The sequence below is a fragment of the Lichenostomus cassidix genome, chromosome 2 (genome assembly GCF_008360975.1).
Source record: "Lichenostomus cassidix isolate B80296 chromosome 2, HeHo_3.0, whole genome shotgun sequence".
Lineage (NCBI taxonomy): Eukaryota > Metazoa > Chordata > Aves > Passeriformes > Meliphagidae > Lichenostomus > Lichenostomus cassidix.
The window spans coordinates 111578400-111597654 of record NC_139482.1 but is presented as its reverse complement, the minus strand read 5'-3'; the positions used below and the strand labels follow the sequence as shown (position 1 = coordinate 111597654).

General features: G+C 37.4%; 1 protein-coding gene across 2 annotated transcripts in view; it reads left to right on the top strand.

Moving 5' to 3' along the window:
* Positions 1–19255, top strand: part of PCMTD1 (protein-L-isoaspartate (D-aspartate) O-methyltransferase domain containing 1) — a 48575-nt gene that overhangs the window by 4616 nt on the left and 24704 nt on the right. For both annotated transcript variants that reach the window (XM_085052815.1, XM_085052816.1), the window contains exons 2-3: positions 13707–14131; positions 18147–18249. In XM_085052815.1, coding sequence (XP_084908941.1) covers positions 13825–14131; positions 18147–18249 — 410 coding nt within the window. In that variant the 5' untranslated portion in view covers positions 13707–13824. The remainder of the gene's footprint in view (positions 1–13706; positions 14132–18146; positions 18250–19255) is intronic.

Here is a 19255-nt window from a genome sequence, read left to right as displayed (position 1 = left end):
GAGGAGTTGTCTTGTGGCAGAAAAATGCTTGGAGCCTGCTGATGAGCAAATGCATTCAATGAAGGCTAATTTTGGAGTTCTGGCTTTGTTTTGTGTAATGTTTAGTGAAGAAAAAATGTAAAGATCTTGCTTTTACAAGTGCAGAGTTTGAGCTCTATGAGTTATGTGCAATTGGAGATTTAAGATGTTGTGAGTGTTGTTAAGGTGACATAACAGGTGAGGTTTGGAATGCCTCTCAAGTATGCATTTCCCTTGATTTTCTCAAAGAAGTATTTCCTCAGCATGCACTTGCAAAACAAAGTTGGATTTGCTGTGTTTCTAAGGTGCAAAAGAGAACAATTAGCATTAATGTTTAAAAACTTGTCTGAGGAAACAGTTCAGAATTTGACTTTACAAAAATGAAACCTTAAAATCAGGGTTAAAAGGTAACAGGCTTAGATCAAGTGGTTTGATAGCAACATGGGATGTTTTGAATCCTGAATGAAAGACTCCATATATATGGAGGTGCTGCAGGGCATCTGAGTTGTCAGCATGGAGGTGTTAGATATGAGAGGATTTACTGAGGGCCTATATTATTTGAAGATAAAAAAAAATATGGCAGATAGGATAAATGTGAAGTAAAGGTAGCTGAACAGTTAGGGAAGAGAGCCCTTGTCTTGGTTGCTTATATGCATGCTTTGCTGGAGCTGGTGTGTATTTAGAGACACACATGCACAAAGAACGCAATTCAGTTTGTGTACAACCAACCAATTCCGTGGCAGTGTAGAGACTATAAACAGAGTCTCTTGTTCTGAATGACTTTAGAACCTGGTGGTGACAGACTGGTTACAAGTCAGTGTCTCCAGGTTTGCTCTCCTGGTCTGTTTTGGCCAATGATGCCTTTTGTCTGGTTGCTTTTCCAGTCCCAGCTGTTAGGTTCCTTTCAAAGCAGTGGTAAGTCAGACAGAAAGAGCAGCTCTTCTGACTTACATGCAGAGAAGCAAAGACAGGATGTGGGCAGAGGAGTTTTCTATGTTGTTATTTAGCACCAGTTGTTGCTGTAGCACCAGCCAAGTGGCCAATAGTTAGCATGCGCACCTAAAATAGCACTAGAGGTCTGTGTTTGAGCACTCAAGTCACATTGCAAGTACCAGAAGCTTGCTGTTTTTATTACAAAACCTTTCGTTTGCATGAGTCCTAAATAGATAAGTCTTATTAAAGCTGTCAGTAATCATAATTATTTCTTCCATTTTTTTTTAACAATTGGCTTGTTAAAGTCTTAAGTGATAGCTGCATAATTTCTAATGGAAAATTAAGCAATCTTGAAAACTATTTTCAGGATGAATAGTGACAACTTTGTAATACTGGGATAATGTTCCTCCAGGAGGCATCTGTCACTGGGAAGATTTTTTTTTTTTCCAGCTGATGTCTACAAATGTCTTTTTAGATTTAGTGATAAGAGAGTCAGATCAGACTCTCTTATCAACAAACAAACAGAGTTGTTTTAAAATACTAGTTTAAGATGTAGTGAAAGGCAATATGCAGTAATATTGTAGACACAAAAGGAATGTAACTATTAAAAATGTGTATTGGCACTACCCTTCAAGCAAAACAAATAGAATTTGTTATGAGTTGTCTTCAGAAGTGAAAGTGAACTAGATTTTAAAGAGATCATCTCAGAGGACACATATCTTAATTATTTGTTCATATTAAAAAAAAAAAAAGACAAACCTGCTTCTCCAAAAAGAGGTTTCTGCATCAATGTATGGTTTTCGTAAGTGAAGTGATAGTAATTGGAATTGTTTATAATAATAGTCAGCTAGTGAATCACAGTTGGCAATTGATATGCCTGTGGCATCCCTGTCCCAAATGAAAGGCTTGATTCCTATAAATGGTTGTTTTAACATTGAAAGAGGATTTAGGACCATGTGGTTGGCAGAAAATGAGAAGTGATTACTATTTTGAGAATTTGTTATTTCTGTAGCAAATGTTTTTAGCAGATATTTGGGAATTACCATGTGGTTTTCTTGACATGCAAAAGAAAAAGCCAAGTAATACTACTCAACCCAGTCAGGATGACTGTGCTGTGTCATGGCCTGTGTATCAAAGTTACAAAAAGAGATGATTGTGGGAGCCACTATCCTCACAATGATATTTTCAGCACAGTTGGTTTTGCTTTATAGGTATGGCTGAAATGTATGCAAGTCAGCATTGCTGAAAGAGTGAACTCCAAAGCTTTTTAAAGGAGATGCTTAATTTTGACAAATGATTAATATTTCTGTAGTACTAATAACTTCAACTAATAAGGAATTTCTGTATATCTACTGGGACATCAGTTTGCCATTACAGGAATTGATTTTCATTGGAAAATCTTTGCTTGAGACTCATGCAGTTCTTGTTTACTTGGTAGTTCTTGTTGGATTCTGGTGGGTGGGGCTTTGCTGGCTTGTTTTCTGCTGGGGCATGTGATCCTGATCTTTATTTGAAAAACTGTCCCCTTTACCCTTCTGAGAATGTACTGTGGTTTTCTTTCCATTCAGTGTAGTCCAGTTTGTTAAGCTTTGCTGTGTTCTTCCTTCAAGAAACTCTAAATTTGGCAATATTGCAGTCAGAAGGTCAGTGAAACTGGAAGGACACAGTCAAGTTGAGCTGCTGTGTTTCTTTGACTTCTGCTGAGCTGACTTCTGCAGTATTATAAAATCCCATAGGCCTTAGTCTCCCGTTATTTGCTTCAGTTAATTATGCATTCATCATGACTAAGACTCATTACTGCCAAGTTTCCTGAGATTCTGTGATGTTTTCTGAAGTAATTCAGTTGTCAGAAAAAGTCAGTGTAAAATTTGACTTCTCAATTCTGGCATGCTCTGGATAAGCTGGAGTTGTCCATGATGTAACTACATCAGGTTGTGTGAGTGTAGCAGCCTCTTGTGTTATATCTGTAAACTGCACTTTTGTCAGGTGAAAACCATGTGCTTTGTATGACTGCAAAAAACCTGGTACAGTAAGATTGAAGGAATGATGATGAACTTGAGCTGTGCAAGTGCACAGCTTCTATATAGGCAATGATAAAAGGTTCTCAACTTCCATTTCTTGCTGAAATATTTGCATGCATGTCTTGGAATGGCTACTGCAGCTTTCACAAATGCTCCAAATCCCTTCCAGACGACATCTGCTGTTGTTGGTACCGTAAGTAAATTATCACTTTGGAGCCACATTTACAGTAGTGCTTGATTCTTACCTGGAGACAAAGAAAAACAATAATTCAGAAACATTTTCAATTTAAAAATGTGCTTATGTATTTTGGTTTGGACTTTTAAAGAAGGGTTATAAGGGCTTTTGTTCAAGTATTTCTACTTTTTAGTTTAGGTGTGTGTGTGACCTCAGGTCCAGTGAGTCGTGAGGCTAAGCACGTATTCTCAGTAGCAAACAAACACATGTATTCAACGTATAATTTACCACCACACCAGCACAGAAGACAGCGCTAATGCAGGGACAAACAGCACCAATGGCCTTACCTTGTTACCCTGTTACCCTTTCTGGATGGCCAAGCTGAATGTCTGCTAACACACATTTGTATATATTATTAATCTTTCCAGTTACTGGGCTTAGGCACTCATTGTACCCTGGAACTGACTCTTTCATCCATTTATGCCCCATTTCCTCTTATACACATGCACACACTCAGCTGCCAATCCCAAACACCACAGATTCTCCAGCAGCTCACCTTGGACCCCTCTTTGTTCTTGTAGCAGCCATCTCCTTCAGCTGCCTCGCTCGGTCTGTCCCGTCCCAGTTCCAAGGCCACTCTGCCGGTTTGCTGGCCAGGCCAGCTTGGTACTCTGTGTAATTACACCCTGACCTGGAGAAGCTCACACCCTGCTTTTCTGGAACCACAGACCCACTGGCTCCTGTGACCTGTGGCCTGACTCAATCTCCTGTAGGTACACAGGGGCACCAAACAGAGGCGTAAGAAGGAGTTGCAGAGGGAGATTAACAGTCAGACAGGATAGGCAGAGCAGAGCTGGACACACATACTGACCTGCAGCCTGGTCACAGGTGACCTGTCCATCTTGTCACCACAGCCCTGGCTTTCCTGTGCTTGTTTCTCCCCTAGTCACTATGATTTTTCCCTTTCACTACCTCTGGTTCTTCCCCTGAGCATCCCCTCACAGGACTTGTACTATCCCCAAGTCCCTTTCCCCTGCACTCCATGGTTGCTCTTGTAGCCCTGTAAGAGTAACATCATTCGATCTGAGAAATACCTTGGAGAGGCACAGTGGTGGTGGGAGTGTGGAAAGAGTTGATGGTAGCCCAGGTCAGGGTGTTCACATGTATTTCCCCCCACTCCTAAGTGCATCCCTGCTCCTTCCTGTGCAGAACGGATTTCTACCACAAAACCCAACAAGGTTAACTTTGATATGTGCAGGCAAATAATCTGTTTAATTATATGCAAGCCCTGTGGAAAATTTAGGGTAGAAGATACTGGCTAGCCACAGAGGTGTACATTAAAGTCATACTGTTACGAAAGCAATACTTTGAAACATAACCTCAAAGTAGGGAGAATAATAGAATATTTGCATAAAGCTTTGTGAAAAAGACTTTGATAATGGCATTAGTGCTGTGATCTTTTACATTGTAAACTAAAGTGTTGATTTTTTTTTTTTCCTGGATGACTAGAGACTTTTTGGTAAAATTTTAATATAGACCTATTTGTCCTTGATTTGTATGTTTTGAAAGTTTTGATAAATCATGACTTCCTTTTGGTAAGAACCATGAAATGATAGTTGATCTCTGCTTTATATAAAGCAAGCATTGAAAATCTCAAGTAGTAGAGATTTATGGACAAAGTCACATCATTTTAGGTTGTGCCGTTTGTAGATTTACGGTATGTGTGGAGACTGAGACAGATTATGATACGGATCCGTAAAATGCAGGATTTGGGATTAAAAAGAGGGAAGTGGGGTAGATATCCACTGCTTTCTTTGACAAGATAAAAGTGACTCAGTGTGCAAGTGTTAGTAAACAAGTTACATTTGAAAAAATGGTAAACCCATTGTGATGCTTCTGGAAGATTGCATCAGTGAAAGAATTTTATGTCATAGTTCTGAGGAAGAGAAGCAGGAAACAGGAGTAGGCTGTACTCATTCTTCACTCTAGAGAATTGCAGGCCTAAGTAATAAACTAACTTCTCAAACCATATTGTTGTGTTTCATTGGACTGTTTTAAGAATTAAACAAGAATTGGGATTTGTTTTTTCCTTAAATTGTATTTTTTTAGCATCTCAAAAGAAGAGAATGCATAATCATAACAGTTAGGATTCTCAGGCTTTGAAAGTAAACATCATGATAATACAGTTAAGTTATTTATGCTGTGATTATTGCATGCAATTTTGATGCTTTTAGATAAATTGCCAAAGATCAGAAACCAAAAAGTTGTAGTGTACTTGGAGCTTGATAAATTCAATTGATATTTTTGTTTTTTTAATTTGGCCTGTTTTTTTTTTTTTTTTTAGAGACTGAAGTAAATGCATAGCTCCAAGATGAGGTTTCAAGTGTCAGGAATGTAACTATCTTCTATTTTTACACTTGACCTCATTTCTATTTTCCTTTGCTAAAGGCAACAGGCGTATGTTGTTCTGTTGCTGCTGGAAGTGAGTTATTTAAATAACTTGAAATGTTTTTGTGCAATAAGTTTTTGAACTTTAGTACTGGCTGAAATAGTGAAAATTTTTTCATGGGCCACATTTTGCCTGCTTAAAGTTATATGAAGTGTGACTTGATCTGCTTAAAAACCATACACTTTTATGGTAAAAGTTTAGGAAAACATATTTCAGTTCTTGTACAAAACTTGGTTTGTACCTCATTACAAAAGAGGATTCTCTCTCCCCATCCTCCAGTTGTTACTGGTTACTCTCTGAAGGTGATACTCAAAGTAAAGGAGCATCATTTTACTGTAGTTTATGTTCTGGTCACCCAAACTAAATTATTTACCAGTTTCTTTCAGGAAGAGAAATCAGCTTTGTTTTAAAAAAGTTGAGTATTTGGCTTGTTCTTTGTATATGTCAAAATATATTAGTTGGAAAGTGATCACAAAAATACTAAAATTTGCAGAAATGTTTGTGTCACTTTTATGCCTTCTGCCTTTTCAGGCTAAACTGGATTAAATGTACCATCGCTCAACACATCACTCTACAGCTCTTCTAATTCTTAACAGTTGCCTGTTATGGCTTACATGAACCTATTTGAAATGAATACTCTCTGTTAAATATCCTTCTATAAAGCTGTATATTGTGGCAATGAGTTTTGCAGCCTGGTCACTGTAGCTCACTAATTTGTGAAATATGTGCACAGACAGCAGTTTCTGATCTGCAAAACAGGTGGAGACAGACTCAGTGAATATCAGACATCTGTATGTATGAAGCATCGACTCTTATCTGTCATGAAGTCCTGATATTGTAGGCAGTGAACAAACTGCTATTACCTGATACCTGCTATTTCTGTGGGTCTGTTGGGCCCTTGAGAGAAGCTTTTCATCTTTCCCCTTTTTCCCAACCACTCTGTGATAAAGATCTTTGGCTATTTTTTATTAGACAAGCTAAAAATAGTTTTGGCCTGGGAATAGACAGCGCTTTAGGCACACCTCTCAGGAGCTGAGACCTTTACAAAATGTGCTAGAAGAGGACTGCCAGATTGTCATGGACACTGGTATCAGAGGAAGGGTAGGGGATCTTGTGCATGTTAGACATTGGGTTAAACCGATATCCTTTGCTTATGAGATCTTTAGTGGAGCTTTGAAAGGTCACTAAGTCATCTTAGGCTCCCCAGAGATGAGAGCATTTTATGCATTGTCTTACAATTAAGCTACAGGAAATGTTTCAGACTGGTGTGGGTAGAGAAGCAATATTAATTGTTTTGAAGTCTGCAATTGATGGTACACTGTAGGGTACACAGGGCAGGGCTAGTGTTCATTCTGTCATTGAGGTATACATACAACCTCTTGAGTTGTAATCACCAGTTTGCCTATAGCTGAACTCTAAGGGCAAACAACAGGCTGGCAATGATGGTTTTGCTGACAGTTTAGCACTGCATACTGGGAAAAAAAATGTCACGCTTCTCTGAGCAGGTGCTGTTACCAGGGACTGCATAGTTCTACCACTCAAGCTGCATCACACACTGCCACAGACTTTGGTTCTTACTTTGGTTCTTTCAGATATTCAGACTTTTGTTAGCAGTTATCACTGCTCTCTGAAATTATTGAAATAATGTAGAGGATTTCTTTTTTTTAATCTAGTAGACTGTATTACTGAACTGACACATAGCAAATTTTAGGTCTAGGTTTGTTTTTGGTTTTTTTTGTATGTTGCTAGCCAGCAGCATCTTTGAATGCTTTAAAAAATGCTTTTGAAAAATGATTTTCAGAGCACTTAAGAAGCTACTTTGTTATCAGCACTTCTGGTCATCTGCTTCCAGTAAGGAGGAGCTGGCTCTGGGTCTGAGCAGCAACTGGTTATTAATGCTGTCTGTCAGTAATTGACAAACTCTTTATGCCAGACTAATGTCTTCAGAACAGGTGGTAATGTCAGGTGCTTAAAATCTCATGGGACTTGTGCAAAGACAGGTTAATCAGGGAATTTCAGAGCTGTTAGTCATCTCATCAACCTCTCTTATTCATGGGGGCTTTTTCATTTTCTAAATTATGTTTCTTAACAAAAGATGGTAGGTACCAGCTGAATTAGAAATTATTGTGAAATTAGGTACTAGCAAATCCTTTGAAGAGAAGGGAATGTTTCTGTATTTGGTCCCAATTTAAAGCTTTTTTGTAACATTAATGATTAGATTAAAAATGTTTGTAGTTAGGCAAATCCCAAATACCTCACGTATTTGGGGTGGGAGGTGTGTGGAGTAAATAATTTTGTGTAGATGACCAATAGGTACTCTGTACTAGCAACCAATGAGTCTGTTTTTGAAGAAGAAACTGCTCCTGAAGCCTGAGAGGTTCAGCTTTGCAAAAATTTTTTTGTTGCCCAGATTTTAAGCAGTAAGGAGAGCTAAGTCAGGATGTGGGGTTATGCTGCACATTAAAATTTCCATCCCGGAAGTATGTAGGATTGTTTGCTTTGCTTTGAAATAAAAGGTAAAGAATTTTCAAGTCTTTATCAGCATACCTGAAAACAGGTCTGGCATACAGAACTGATGTATAGAAAAATGTTCCTTCCAGCATTCAGTCTTTGGTATCGTGTGAAGGAGGTAGGTGGAGTTTCAGATGAGAAAAACAAATTCAGTACAAAAGAAGGCATAGACCAAGAAAGGAATGTATCTTAGTTCAAAGAAGAGGGGGAAAAAAGCCCCACCAAAACCACAAAAGCAACCAACAAAATTCTGTGTTGTTTTGTTATATTTTACTTCTAGTTCCTATGAACTGTCTCAATTAAAAAAAAAAAAAAGTTCAGTAGCTACTCAGCAAATTAGTCCAAAATTATGCCTTTGTGTAGGTACCAAGGTTAAAGTCATTTGATCATGTGCTTATATGCTTGTCACTGCTCATACATTTGTGGAGTTCCATAAATTTCAGTACCTCTTTGCAGAGAAATGCAGTACCATGTGTGCTGTTCAGTGTGTTCAGGTGACTGGAGGTGGAGGAGCAGTGAGAGCAAGCACATACCTGGAATCTTGTATAAACAGCTGTTGAAAGCTCAAACAGGAAGATCAGGGCTTAAGCTTACATCAGACTTGACAAACATTTTCTGCCCAAGTAGGTCAATGCAATTCAGGTTAAGTCAGTAGTTGTAGCTGTTTACATTCATTTGACTTAACACTAATCCTGTAGTCTGTTTTTGTTCCATTGCTATATTGCAAAGAACTTCGAAGTATGCTTCATGGAGTGCACTGCATTGGAGAGTTAGCTCCACTTGGTTTTGTATTTGTTCCTGTTTAACTTGAACAGCTTCTTGAAGTGACCCACTGAACGGTAGGTTAGGAGTGAATGTTTTTAAGTAAGATTAGTCTAGAGCATAGACTTCAAAAACGTGCAGTGTTCTCAATAGCATTTTCCTTAATGCACCAAATAGGATCGTGTATCCTGGAAACAACAGCTCTTCTTTCATAGATGTTTGGAGTGACACAGATAGCTGTGGAAGGGAAGGCAGTTCTACTAGTTGGTTTTCCAAAGCACTTAGACTTTCTGCTGCCTTTAGTACCAGTTTAGCAGCAAGGTAGAGGTATAAAAATTTTTAAAAAGTGTTTCTGAAGACGTTACTCTGAAATACCTCTGTGTCCCACATTTTATTTGTGCAGTCACCTACTACAGTTACTGCCAGCACACACTTCATATTTTGGGTTTCTCCAATCTTTGTTTTGTGAAGATAATATTATAAGTACTCCTTTCAGATCATAATCAATCATTCTGTTTGTTTGAAAGTTCCTACTGAAATTTTAAACTCAGCTCGGCAATTTCAGGTTGGATTTTCTTGTGTGAGTCTCTGGTACGATACTTGGGAGAAAAAGGGAAGCTAAACTGAAAAGGGAGTCCTATGGTTATAGGAGTCATTGGATAGGATAAGAACAGGCAAAACATAATCTTGAGTTCATAACAGCTGTAGGGGTGTCACGAATTGAGTCTGGACAGAAAGAAGTAAGTCTAATACTTGATTGGTGGCCTGGGGAACTTTAAATCTCTGCTGGTCAGAGTGATGTTGCAGATTTTTGTCATGAGTAAACTGAAACATAAGTTGACTGAAGTGTTTCAAGCCCTTGTGTGCATTCATGGCTAATTCCCTTCTACTGCTAGTCACAGAATATTCCTTTCTGGGGAAACTGAACAGCTAAAGCATAATATTAATATGCAGCTGTCAGGTTTTTTGCTGTCTTCTCCCTCTCACAGCTAAGAGGGAAGATTCACCAACCAATGTCATATTCCATGTATGAGTTAAAAGTAATGTATCACACCCCTGATTCAGTGTGGTGTTGCTCCAAGCTGACACCTTCGTGAAAATAGTTTGGACAAGGAGGCTTAAAATATGGCTGACTCCATTTATTGTAATTCATCTCCTTTTTTCCATGCATTGAAACAAAATAAGAATCAAGTTAGTTGGCTCAATTAGCTTGTATTTCTAAGTAGTTATCTATATGGAGTCAGATTGTGTCAGTATTATAAGATACTAAATCTGTAAGATACCTGACATCATATGGATTTACCAATGTCAATGAGGTTTTGTCTTTCAAATTAACTGGACATCTTGCTAGCATGGTATTTAAACTGTATTTAAGGGAGTGTGCAAATCATTAGTGGCATAAGGAATTAACCTGAAGTGCAAATATATTTGTAGAAATTCTGAAACGTGCAAAACTTGTTTCTGTTTAAAAGCTGACAAAAAAAACTTGGTAAACCTTACATCTTGTTACTAACTTCTTAGCTAAGAGTTTTGCATAGCTTATAAAATAGTGAAGAATTAAAATGGACTCAAATTGTTGTCACTTCTTAGCCACATAGCCAAAAAATACATGTTCAATTAATGTGACAATATTTAAAAAAAAGATAAATGAACCAAAGAACACCCAGAAATTATTTAAGGAATTTCACTGAAATTGGTTATAAGTTAGGTCAGAAACAGGTTAGAGGTGGTGTTATACAGTTGTGTGGATTCTTATGGAAATTGGAAAGCATGTTTCCATTTCATTTTTAGTGTGAATATAAGAAACTTCAAGATATGGTTCCAACTTTTGAAAATAAATTAATGAGTAGTGTGGAATGAGAAACTAAGATTGTTTTAATTGTAGCTGGTTTTGCTAAGTGAATGAACTTTTTTATCAAGACCATACTGAAGTTTTAACTCCTAAACTCTAATTTCTGTTGTCTTCTGTATTGCAAAGATTCGTAAGGCTAAAAGCAATAGCTTCATTTTGTTAACTTGAGGAACCTTCCTCTTGTAAAATTAGTGCACCTCTTGGTGTAATAGATATCAGAAGGCTGTTTGTGCTCTTTGTGAACTGCATGCATTTCAGTTTTAATATCAGGGAGCTTCACAGGATGTTTTTGGTGAGCATTCAGCTGTGTAGAAAGTTTTACCATAGTATGCTCTGCTGTTTTTATCTTGGTCCTGGGTCAGCTGTCACAAGGAAGATTTGACTAACTTGCCCTCTTCCTCCAGCTGTGCTAAAATGGCTTCTGAGAGGTTTTCTTTTGTGTGTTTAAAGTATCTATAATCTCTGTTAGAAGTAGTTCTACTTTCATAAGGCAAAAGCTTACAAATACAAAAGCATTGGAGGAAAGTGAACTATCAAAAAGTATTTTTCTGCAGCACAACAGGCCACTTTTCATGAAAAGATCTATTTTTCACTTTCTCAGGTATTTTTTGTTTTTGAACAAAAATACTTTCCATTTGAGCAGCATTTTGGCCTACCTGTAGCTGTAGAATCCAGAGTAGAGCACTGTAGTTGATTAATGAAAGCAAACCAAAACAAGGGATCTAAAAAGCAAACATCATCACCACCATCTGCCTAATGTCACCTTCTGACAGGGCAGTGTATCCAGAACAAGCTGTAACCTTCAACTACACTTCCAAATAGGCACTGTGTTTTGCTGTATCTCACTCTTGAGAGGAGACTCTCAATTTCTGTTCTCCCCTACTTCCCACAATGTCATGCAATCGACCACACCTTTTCTGTTCTTTGAGATTTGTGTGACAGCCATTAATGAAGCTGAGATGCTTGATGGGTATCATCAGTAGAAAGTCTTGTGACACTGCAGTAACATGAGCTGTCACGTAATACCAAGAATACAGAATTTCCAAATACCTTAAAAATTCTGTTACAGCGTGGTGAGTATTGAAAATGAGAAAAATGTTATTTACAGGAAATAAATGTTATGTGAAACTAGTGAAGACACTTGTTGATGGAAACGCTGAAGCTTTTTACGTTTTCCGATCCGTGAGCTGTGCACGTTTGCTGGCGCGGTGCTGATGGCGAGCCGAGTTCTCCATCTGCTGGTGCGAGGTGGTGGATGCACCCAGCAGGGAGGGCTGCAAGCGGCATTCCCGTCTCTCAAACGTAGCAGCCGCGTTGGTCTTAAAGAAAGCTCAGTTCTTACCTTTGCGTTTTTAGTTAAAATTATTTCTAAACAGATCTCAAGATAATCATGAACTTTCTAGTATGAAAGACGGCAAAAGCTATTGCTTTAGTTACTGTAGATTATTTAACTGAAGTATCATTTGATTCATTGAACCTTCAGGGGTGGTGCAAGTGTAGGCAAGGGAGTAGGGCTGGAATATTTTTGTAAACTATACTTAGAAAAAGTCTCAGGTTTTATATTTTCTGTCGACATTGTCCTGTAGACTTTTTTCCAGTTAGAATGTTCCTGTGCAGTTCAACACACCCAGGCCTACTTATTCTGCTGTGGAGCACTAGGGTGTTCAGCAGTGTGTTTTTTCTACTTTAATCTGATGTTTTCTTGCTGAATAATTGCACCTGGTGACTTTTTACCTCTTTCCATTCCAGAATGTCAGTGAGAATAGGTTTTGCTTCAGAGGGAAGCACATAGCTGAATGGTGAACAGTCATCATTTCACCTCTGATATACCAGGGCTTTAGCAGCCCCAAGCATTCTGTCCCCTCCCCTGTAAACTCCCCCTCAGTTATATACTGGATGTGATACCCTGTGGTACGAAATATCCCTTTGGCCTGTTCAGGTCAGCTGTCCTGGCCATGCTCTCTCCTGGCTCCTTGTGCACCTTGCTCGCTGACAGAGTGTGGGAAATGGAAAAGTCCTTGGCTTAGGGTAAACACTACTTAACAACAGCTAAAACTTGAATGTGTTATCAACATTATTCTGATACTCACTGTGTACTCTATTCACCTAGAAGTGGTGCATCAAACTTTGTTTTCCTGTCTCCTGGTCTTCTGCTCCTATTTTACTGATAATTGAAGCAACATAAAAAATGTTCACATCTGGATTTTGAGTTTAGTAATTAGTAATTAAATAACTGCAGATAAAATACAGATCAGAAGGAATTATTTTGAAGTTAATATGCTCTGTAGAATTACACTTACTTATTACAGGGTGCTATGTAGAATTACACTTACGAGCTAGCAAGCTGTTGAAAACTTCTGGGTACTTAAGGAATTTGTATTCCTCTAGTGAATATGGCAGGCATTAGGAGGAGCTAAGATACTTGGAGGGCTTTCCTGTTTCGATTCCAGTACAGAGCAATGTGCCATTCTGTCTGCACTAGTATTCTGTTTCAGCTCAAAAGTGAAGATCTGAAAAGCGTTTCCTGGACATCACCCCTTTCTGGCCATTGGGTGATACTAGAGCATGGAAACCAAGTTCCTTTCAAAATTAACTAACTTGGTACATCCTCCAGCTGCTGTTGGATATTTAGTTCTCAGGATGGGACTAGAGGTCGCCCAAAGGCAGTTGCTGTCCCGACCATGGCCCCTCAAATATATAACATGGGTGTTGGGTTCTTACCACTGTAGTATTTACAGTGTCTAGCAAGCAGTGCAGTGTAGGAGTTTTCATAATGTAGACAGCCCAAGTTGATGTATTAAGCTGATGTTTCTCAGCTTTGAGTTAAAATCTGAGGGGCAGGATCTTGATTAAATACTAGCTGTCCTGGCTTTTAATAGCTCTGCTTCATAGAGTTATCCAGTACTAACAATATTTCATCACCTGCTAATAGTTAATGTCTTTGTCTTTTGAAACTAAAGTTATGTAAACACATCTGTTTTGCAGGATTCACTTGTGATGTCCTTCTGAAAAACCAACTGAGACTCCATTACATACATATACTTTTGGGAAAACTCCTCCTAATGTATTTTGCAAACTAATTGAATTACTACAGAAGTTCAGCATGGGAGGAGCTGTGAGTGCTGGAGAAGACAACGATGACTTAATTGATAACTTGAAAGAAGCTCAGTACATTCGCACCGAGAGTGTGGAGCAAGCCTTCAGAGCAATTGATCGTGGTGATTACTATCTGGAAGGATACAGGGACAATGCTTATAAAGACTTGGCCTGGAAGCATGGAAATATACACTTGTCAGCACCTTGCATTTATTCTGAAGTCATGGAAGCACTGAAACTTCAGCCTGGATTGTCTTTTCTGAATCTGGGTAGTGGAACCGGATACTTGAGTACAATGGTGGGATTAATATTAGGTAATTATTAATATTGGGTAACCTGAATGTTTTTATTCAAATATGACAGGTTTTCATATTTTAGAAGGTTATGCAAGCCTTGTAAAACTTTACTTTTACGTTTTTGATGATGACAGTACTGTACTTAAGGCTGGATCTTTGAGATATGTTCTTAAAATATTGTTTGTTATCTCTAAGCAGTTCACTGGTGCTGTAGTTTGGTGGCATTTCATGTGGTGTTTTGGAAGAGAAAATTCTTCCTAAATTATAAAATGTTATAATTATAATTAGTGTAAAATTCTCATTTGAAAGGAAACAGTCCTTTTTTTTTTTCTTAAAAGGGAAAGGGTAGATTGGAAGAATTTTTTAAGACTAAAATTTTTGTCAGCATTTGCACTCTGTTTATGCCTTTACTGTAGGTTACTGCTTTAACCTTCAGGTTATGGAAAGGAAAATCTTAATTGAAAAGGCTAATCTCTTTTAATGAAAACTTAAATGAAAAATAAATTGTATCAGTGTCAAACAGCTATTTAAAATATATTTGATCATTTTATTAGTGAGAACATTTTGGGATGTAGACTGATGAGACTGTTTAATCACATCTGTAGGTTTTCAAAAGAGTTTGAACACACCAGCACTGTGGTTTTTCTTGTTTTCAAATACAATTCTTACATGAGAAAAAGGTGGAACTAAATATTGTTGCCTAAATTAAATTTTAAAGCCTATATAGAAAAATGTGTTAAATCTCCTAATGCCCAACATTTAAACTACAGAGCACATGCACCAACAACTAATTTTTTTACAAATTAATTTCATTACATAAAACAACTGTAGTTATTTTAATGTGTAGTTTTTGTAGATGCAGTTTTATTCACTATATTACATGCAGTTTTTCTTTGGTTGCAGAGACCTTGCTGACAGGTAATAACAGATTTTGCTTATATTTATTAATATACAAAAGTAAGGTGTCCAGAGTTGTTTCGTTAATTTTCAATTAATTTTGTTACTTTCTGTCATCAGTTCTTATTTATTGGAAAGAAGAAATTATGCCTAATAGTGCATAATAAACATCATTCGTTGGTATCTCTGGCAGTATCTTTTGTTCTAGTTAATACTAATAAATACAAGAGATGTCACTGTTTTGTGGAAACAGGAATTATGTTCATTCACAGGTAAAACTAGGATAAAGCTATCTACTCTGTTAGTGTGTTGCTTTTCCCTGTTTGGAGGTGTTTCGAATTGAGAGTAGATATATGAGATTGTAATATTTTAAGTTCAGTATTAAAACAATTAGTAAACATTGAGTAATTTTTTTCTCTAAAATGTTTCTTCAGGGTTGTGACTAATGGTATTTGTTTATGTCTGTCTTGTGGAAAGTTTTCGTTATTCTTTCTTAACTACTGTGTTAAAAAAAAAAAAGAAATACATGTTTGTTGCACTTGACTTTGTATATATTGCACGAGTACCTATTGTATTTAACCAATTTGGAGTAGCTGTTGAATGCTCCTGGGTTTATCCTCTCTGTATCAAACAGAATTCCTATCATTCAGAGTACCATATGCAGAGTTGAAGAAATTGAACGGGAAAAGACTTGTCTTCTTTGGAGGGTGAGGTTGGCTGACAGCTCCTGAGGCGCAGAGTTACCCTGCAGATGTTCCCGAAAAGACAGCTTAGGTGCTGATAGTCACTAGCAGGTCTTGAGCAGCCTGGAGCAGCAACTGCTCAGCTTCTTACAGAAGTAGACTTTCCGTGTTTCTGGAGTGCTGTACCCTGTCACCAAAGTCTTAGTGTTGTAATGTGTTCTGAGTTCTAGGCTGAGGCATGGAAGGTACAAATGCAATTTATGTGCCTTTATTTCCTTATTATACTCCTTCTAATAAAATTAGTTACATATAGTAATTCTTCTTTAGTGTTTGTTTTGAGCCAGGGAACAGTTGCTTTAAACAGATGTAATTTTGTGACAAATAAACCATATAAAATTTTGAAAGCTCACTTTTTTTCCAAACTAATTCCAGCATACACTGCAGTGAGTAGCAGAACCGTGTAGGTTTTAACAATAATTGCATATCTTTAAATTTGACAATGTAGTGGAAATGTTTCTGCCACGTTGGCAGTGTCAAAATGACTAGGTTAAATTATCAAATAATCTGAAATGTGATCACTTCTAAGTATGGCAGCATACTGAAAAGACCCTGTACCAAGCCATAGAGATTGAATTGACTGTTGCTGATACTGTTATAATGTAAACATAAAGTCCAGACTAGGTGGTGGAATTGCTAGCTCATTATGCTGAAAGAGGCCAGTTGTTTTCAGAGAGTAGTGGAGAAGTTGGTTTTACATTTTTAGAATAGCTGACTCTGCTTACATGTCCAGCTGTGACTTTCCTATTGAAAGAAGAGAACACGTTCCCCATCTTTCTGTGTGAAGGTACTGTGATGTATGATGATGTGGTAGTGTTCTGCATTCATAGTTTTAATTTCAAGCTGCTGGAGCAACTGACATTTGCAGGATGTTTTAGTTGTTTTCAAAGTTAGGTACTTGAAGGAATGTACACGTGAATTTTTGGACAGATGATGTTTATGCATTTTAATTAACTTTAAATCATAAGTTTAAATTAATTGTGATTATTTTTTAAGTAAAGAAGACATATCTTGAATACTGCTGTTTGCTGCAGAGCTGTCAGAAGCATCATAGCCTGTTATGGTACAAGAGAATGTTAAACAAGCATCTAGAAAGGGATTGCCTATGCCAATGCTTTTCTTAAAGTGACCAATAATAAAATGAATTTACAGTAAGAATGAATGTCAGCAGGAGGTACATGTTTTTACAAGTTTTAAGAACATCTGTGGGATGATAGCTACCTCTTGCTTGCAGTCAGGGAGGTCTTACAAGCACTGCCAATGGTAACCTAATGGATTGGTTTTATGTCACCCAGTAGAAAATGTTCTAAACTATGTTAAGAGTTACAATTATTGATCAGCTTAATGGTATATAGCTGTATGCTATATTTTTCTTGCAGTAAAATGAAACCTCTCTTATTAACCCCGAGGTCTGTTTTGTTAATCTGTGTCCTAGAAAAGACAAATTGAATTCTGTTTCTCTGGAGTAACATCATGGAGCTAAATATTAAGGAAAGATTTAGAATGCAGTAGAGGATATAAATATAAGTTTTGTCTAATCTTATTGATGTTTACTTTCCCTCTTCCCCTTCTCTCTCCTTTTTCCAATTCTATGCTCCAATGACTAAAGACCCTGGGCTATGAGTTCATGTTAAATTTAGAATCCTCACAGCAAATATGACTGTCTGATTCAGATTCCTTCCTGATGTGGATAATCCTCATAATACTGTCTCATGATTTCTTCTTGTTCCTGAAATATAGCATTAACTTTTGGCACACAGTATGGTTTGGAATTATACTTGGATGTGATTACAGGAAAGCAGTGCAATTGTGATGGGATTGTGATGAGTGAACATAATGTGTGGGCAGTTTATAATGTGTGGGCAATTTCACTGTTGTAGATGGAAATTAATTATTATATATAACTAAATCAAGAACAAATTTCTGATTTTGTAACCTGCAAAATAGAAGACCATATGTGGCTAAGGGATATAATCCCCATCTCTAAATTGTCAAGAGATAAAAAGTTTGCCATAAGTCTTCAAAATTTAAATATCAAAATGCAGACTAAATTATATTTTTTTTTAATATTCCAAGTAATGTGTTGAAAAATAATTTGCTAAGACTGACTTCAATGTAGTCAACTTATTTTCTGCATGCTCACAAAGAAAATTCATTCTATAATTGTCTTGTTGTAGTTCTATCCCTGTTCTTTTGTTGAACCTTTGGCCTTTTACCTTCCTCTTAAGCACTGGTAATGCAGATGCAAAAAATAACTTTGTCTAGCAGTGAGCGTTTGGAGACTTCTGTTTTATGTGTTTTTAATGTTTACACAGTATGGTGCTGTTCCATGCAGTTTTGCTGTGCTTAAAGAAAAGAAACACCACAAAAACCCACCATGCTATTTTTACTTACAGGACCTTTCGGGATAAATCATGGAATAGAGCTTCATTCAGATGTGGTAGAATATGCCAAGGAAAAGTTGGAGAGCTTCATAAAATACAGTGATAGCTTTGATAAGTAAGTATCTAATTTGTCTAGCTTGCTTTGCAATATTTTTGGTTTTAAACTCAGTGTGTCATTGCTTGTGAGCTTAAGGACGGGAGAAGAATGGCATCACACAATCAAAACCTAAAACTCCCAGTTTGTGGCTCTACTTCATGAGGTAAGTAGAGTCTTAAGAAAGCACTCTTTGGAGGCATGGGAATATTTCTGCTGTTGAGTGCTTAACAACATGGATTTTCCTGCATTTTGGCGATGTGTATACATACACAGGCACACATATGTATGTGCATGTACACACATGTATGCATTTAGGAGAGTGGTATGATACATGGGTGTCTTTGCATGTATGGAGCAATTTTCATGCAGTTATTTAGTTTTTATTATGTAATTGTACATCATCTCTCTATACAGTATTAACTCTTTTTCTAATCTAGCCCGGTTGATCTGGACCTGAGTAAATTTTTCTGATTGCCTTCATGTTTACATCCTGAAGAGATGGACTTAGGAGTATTTGTTTGTGCTTGTACTCTACTCATTTTTACTTCTGATTAGAATTCTGGGTTACAGGGCGTTGTACCTGATTGCTGCTACCTACTCAACATTTTTTTTATTATTTTAAGTTGGCCTGTAAGAATATGGGACTTCTCTGCCTCTGTAGAAGGAAAATGAAGGTTCTGGCTAGGGCTGTTCTTTCCTTGCAAGCAGTAAGTTCTCCAGCAGTGATTATAAGATAGCTTCTGGAAATGCGGAAAAGCTTTCGAGTTGTAGGAGTAGCCTAAAAGTTGCACACACTACACCTTTTTTTCCCCAGTGGGCAGCAAAGAAAATTCTTGTTATCCTTTTACCTGTGTAATGTGCATTATTACTGGCACATTCTTAATTATGTTGGCTGGAGCTCAATCCACTTTTTCCCTTACCCCAAACTTCAGGAGCTCAAATCTGACCACAAGCCTTTCTCTTCATGCCCCTAAGTAACAGAAAAGTATCATCTTACCATCTGTGTTGGAAGTTAATTCTGTTA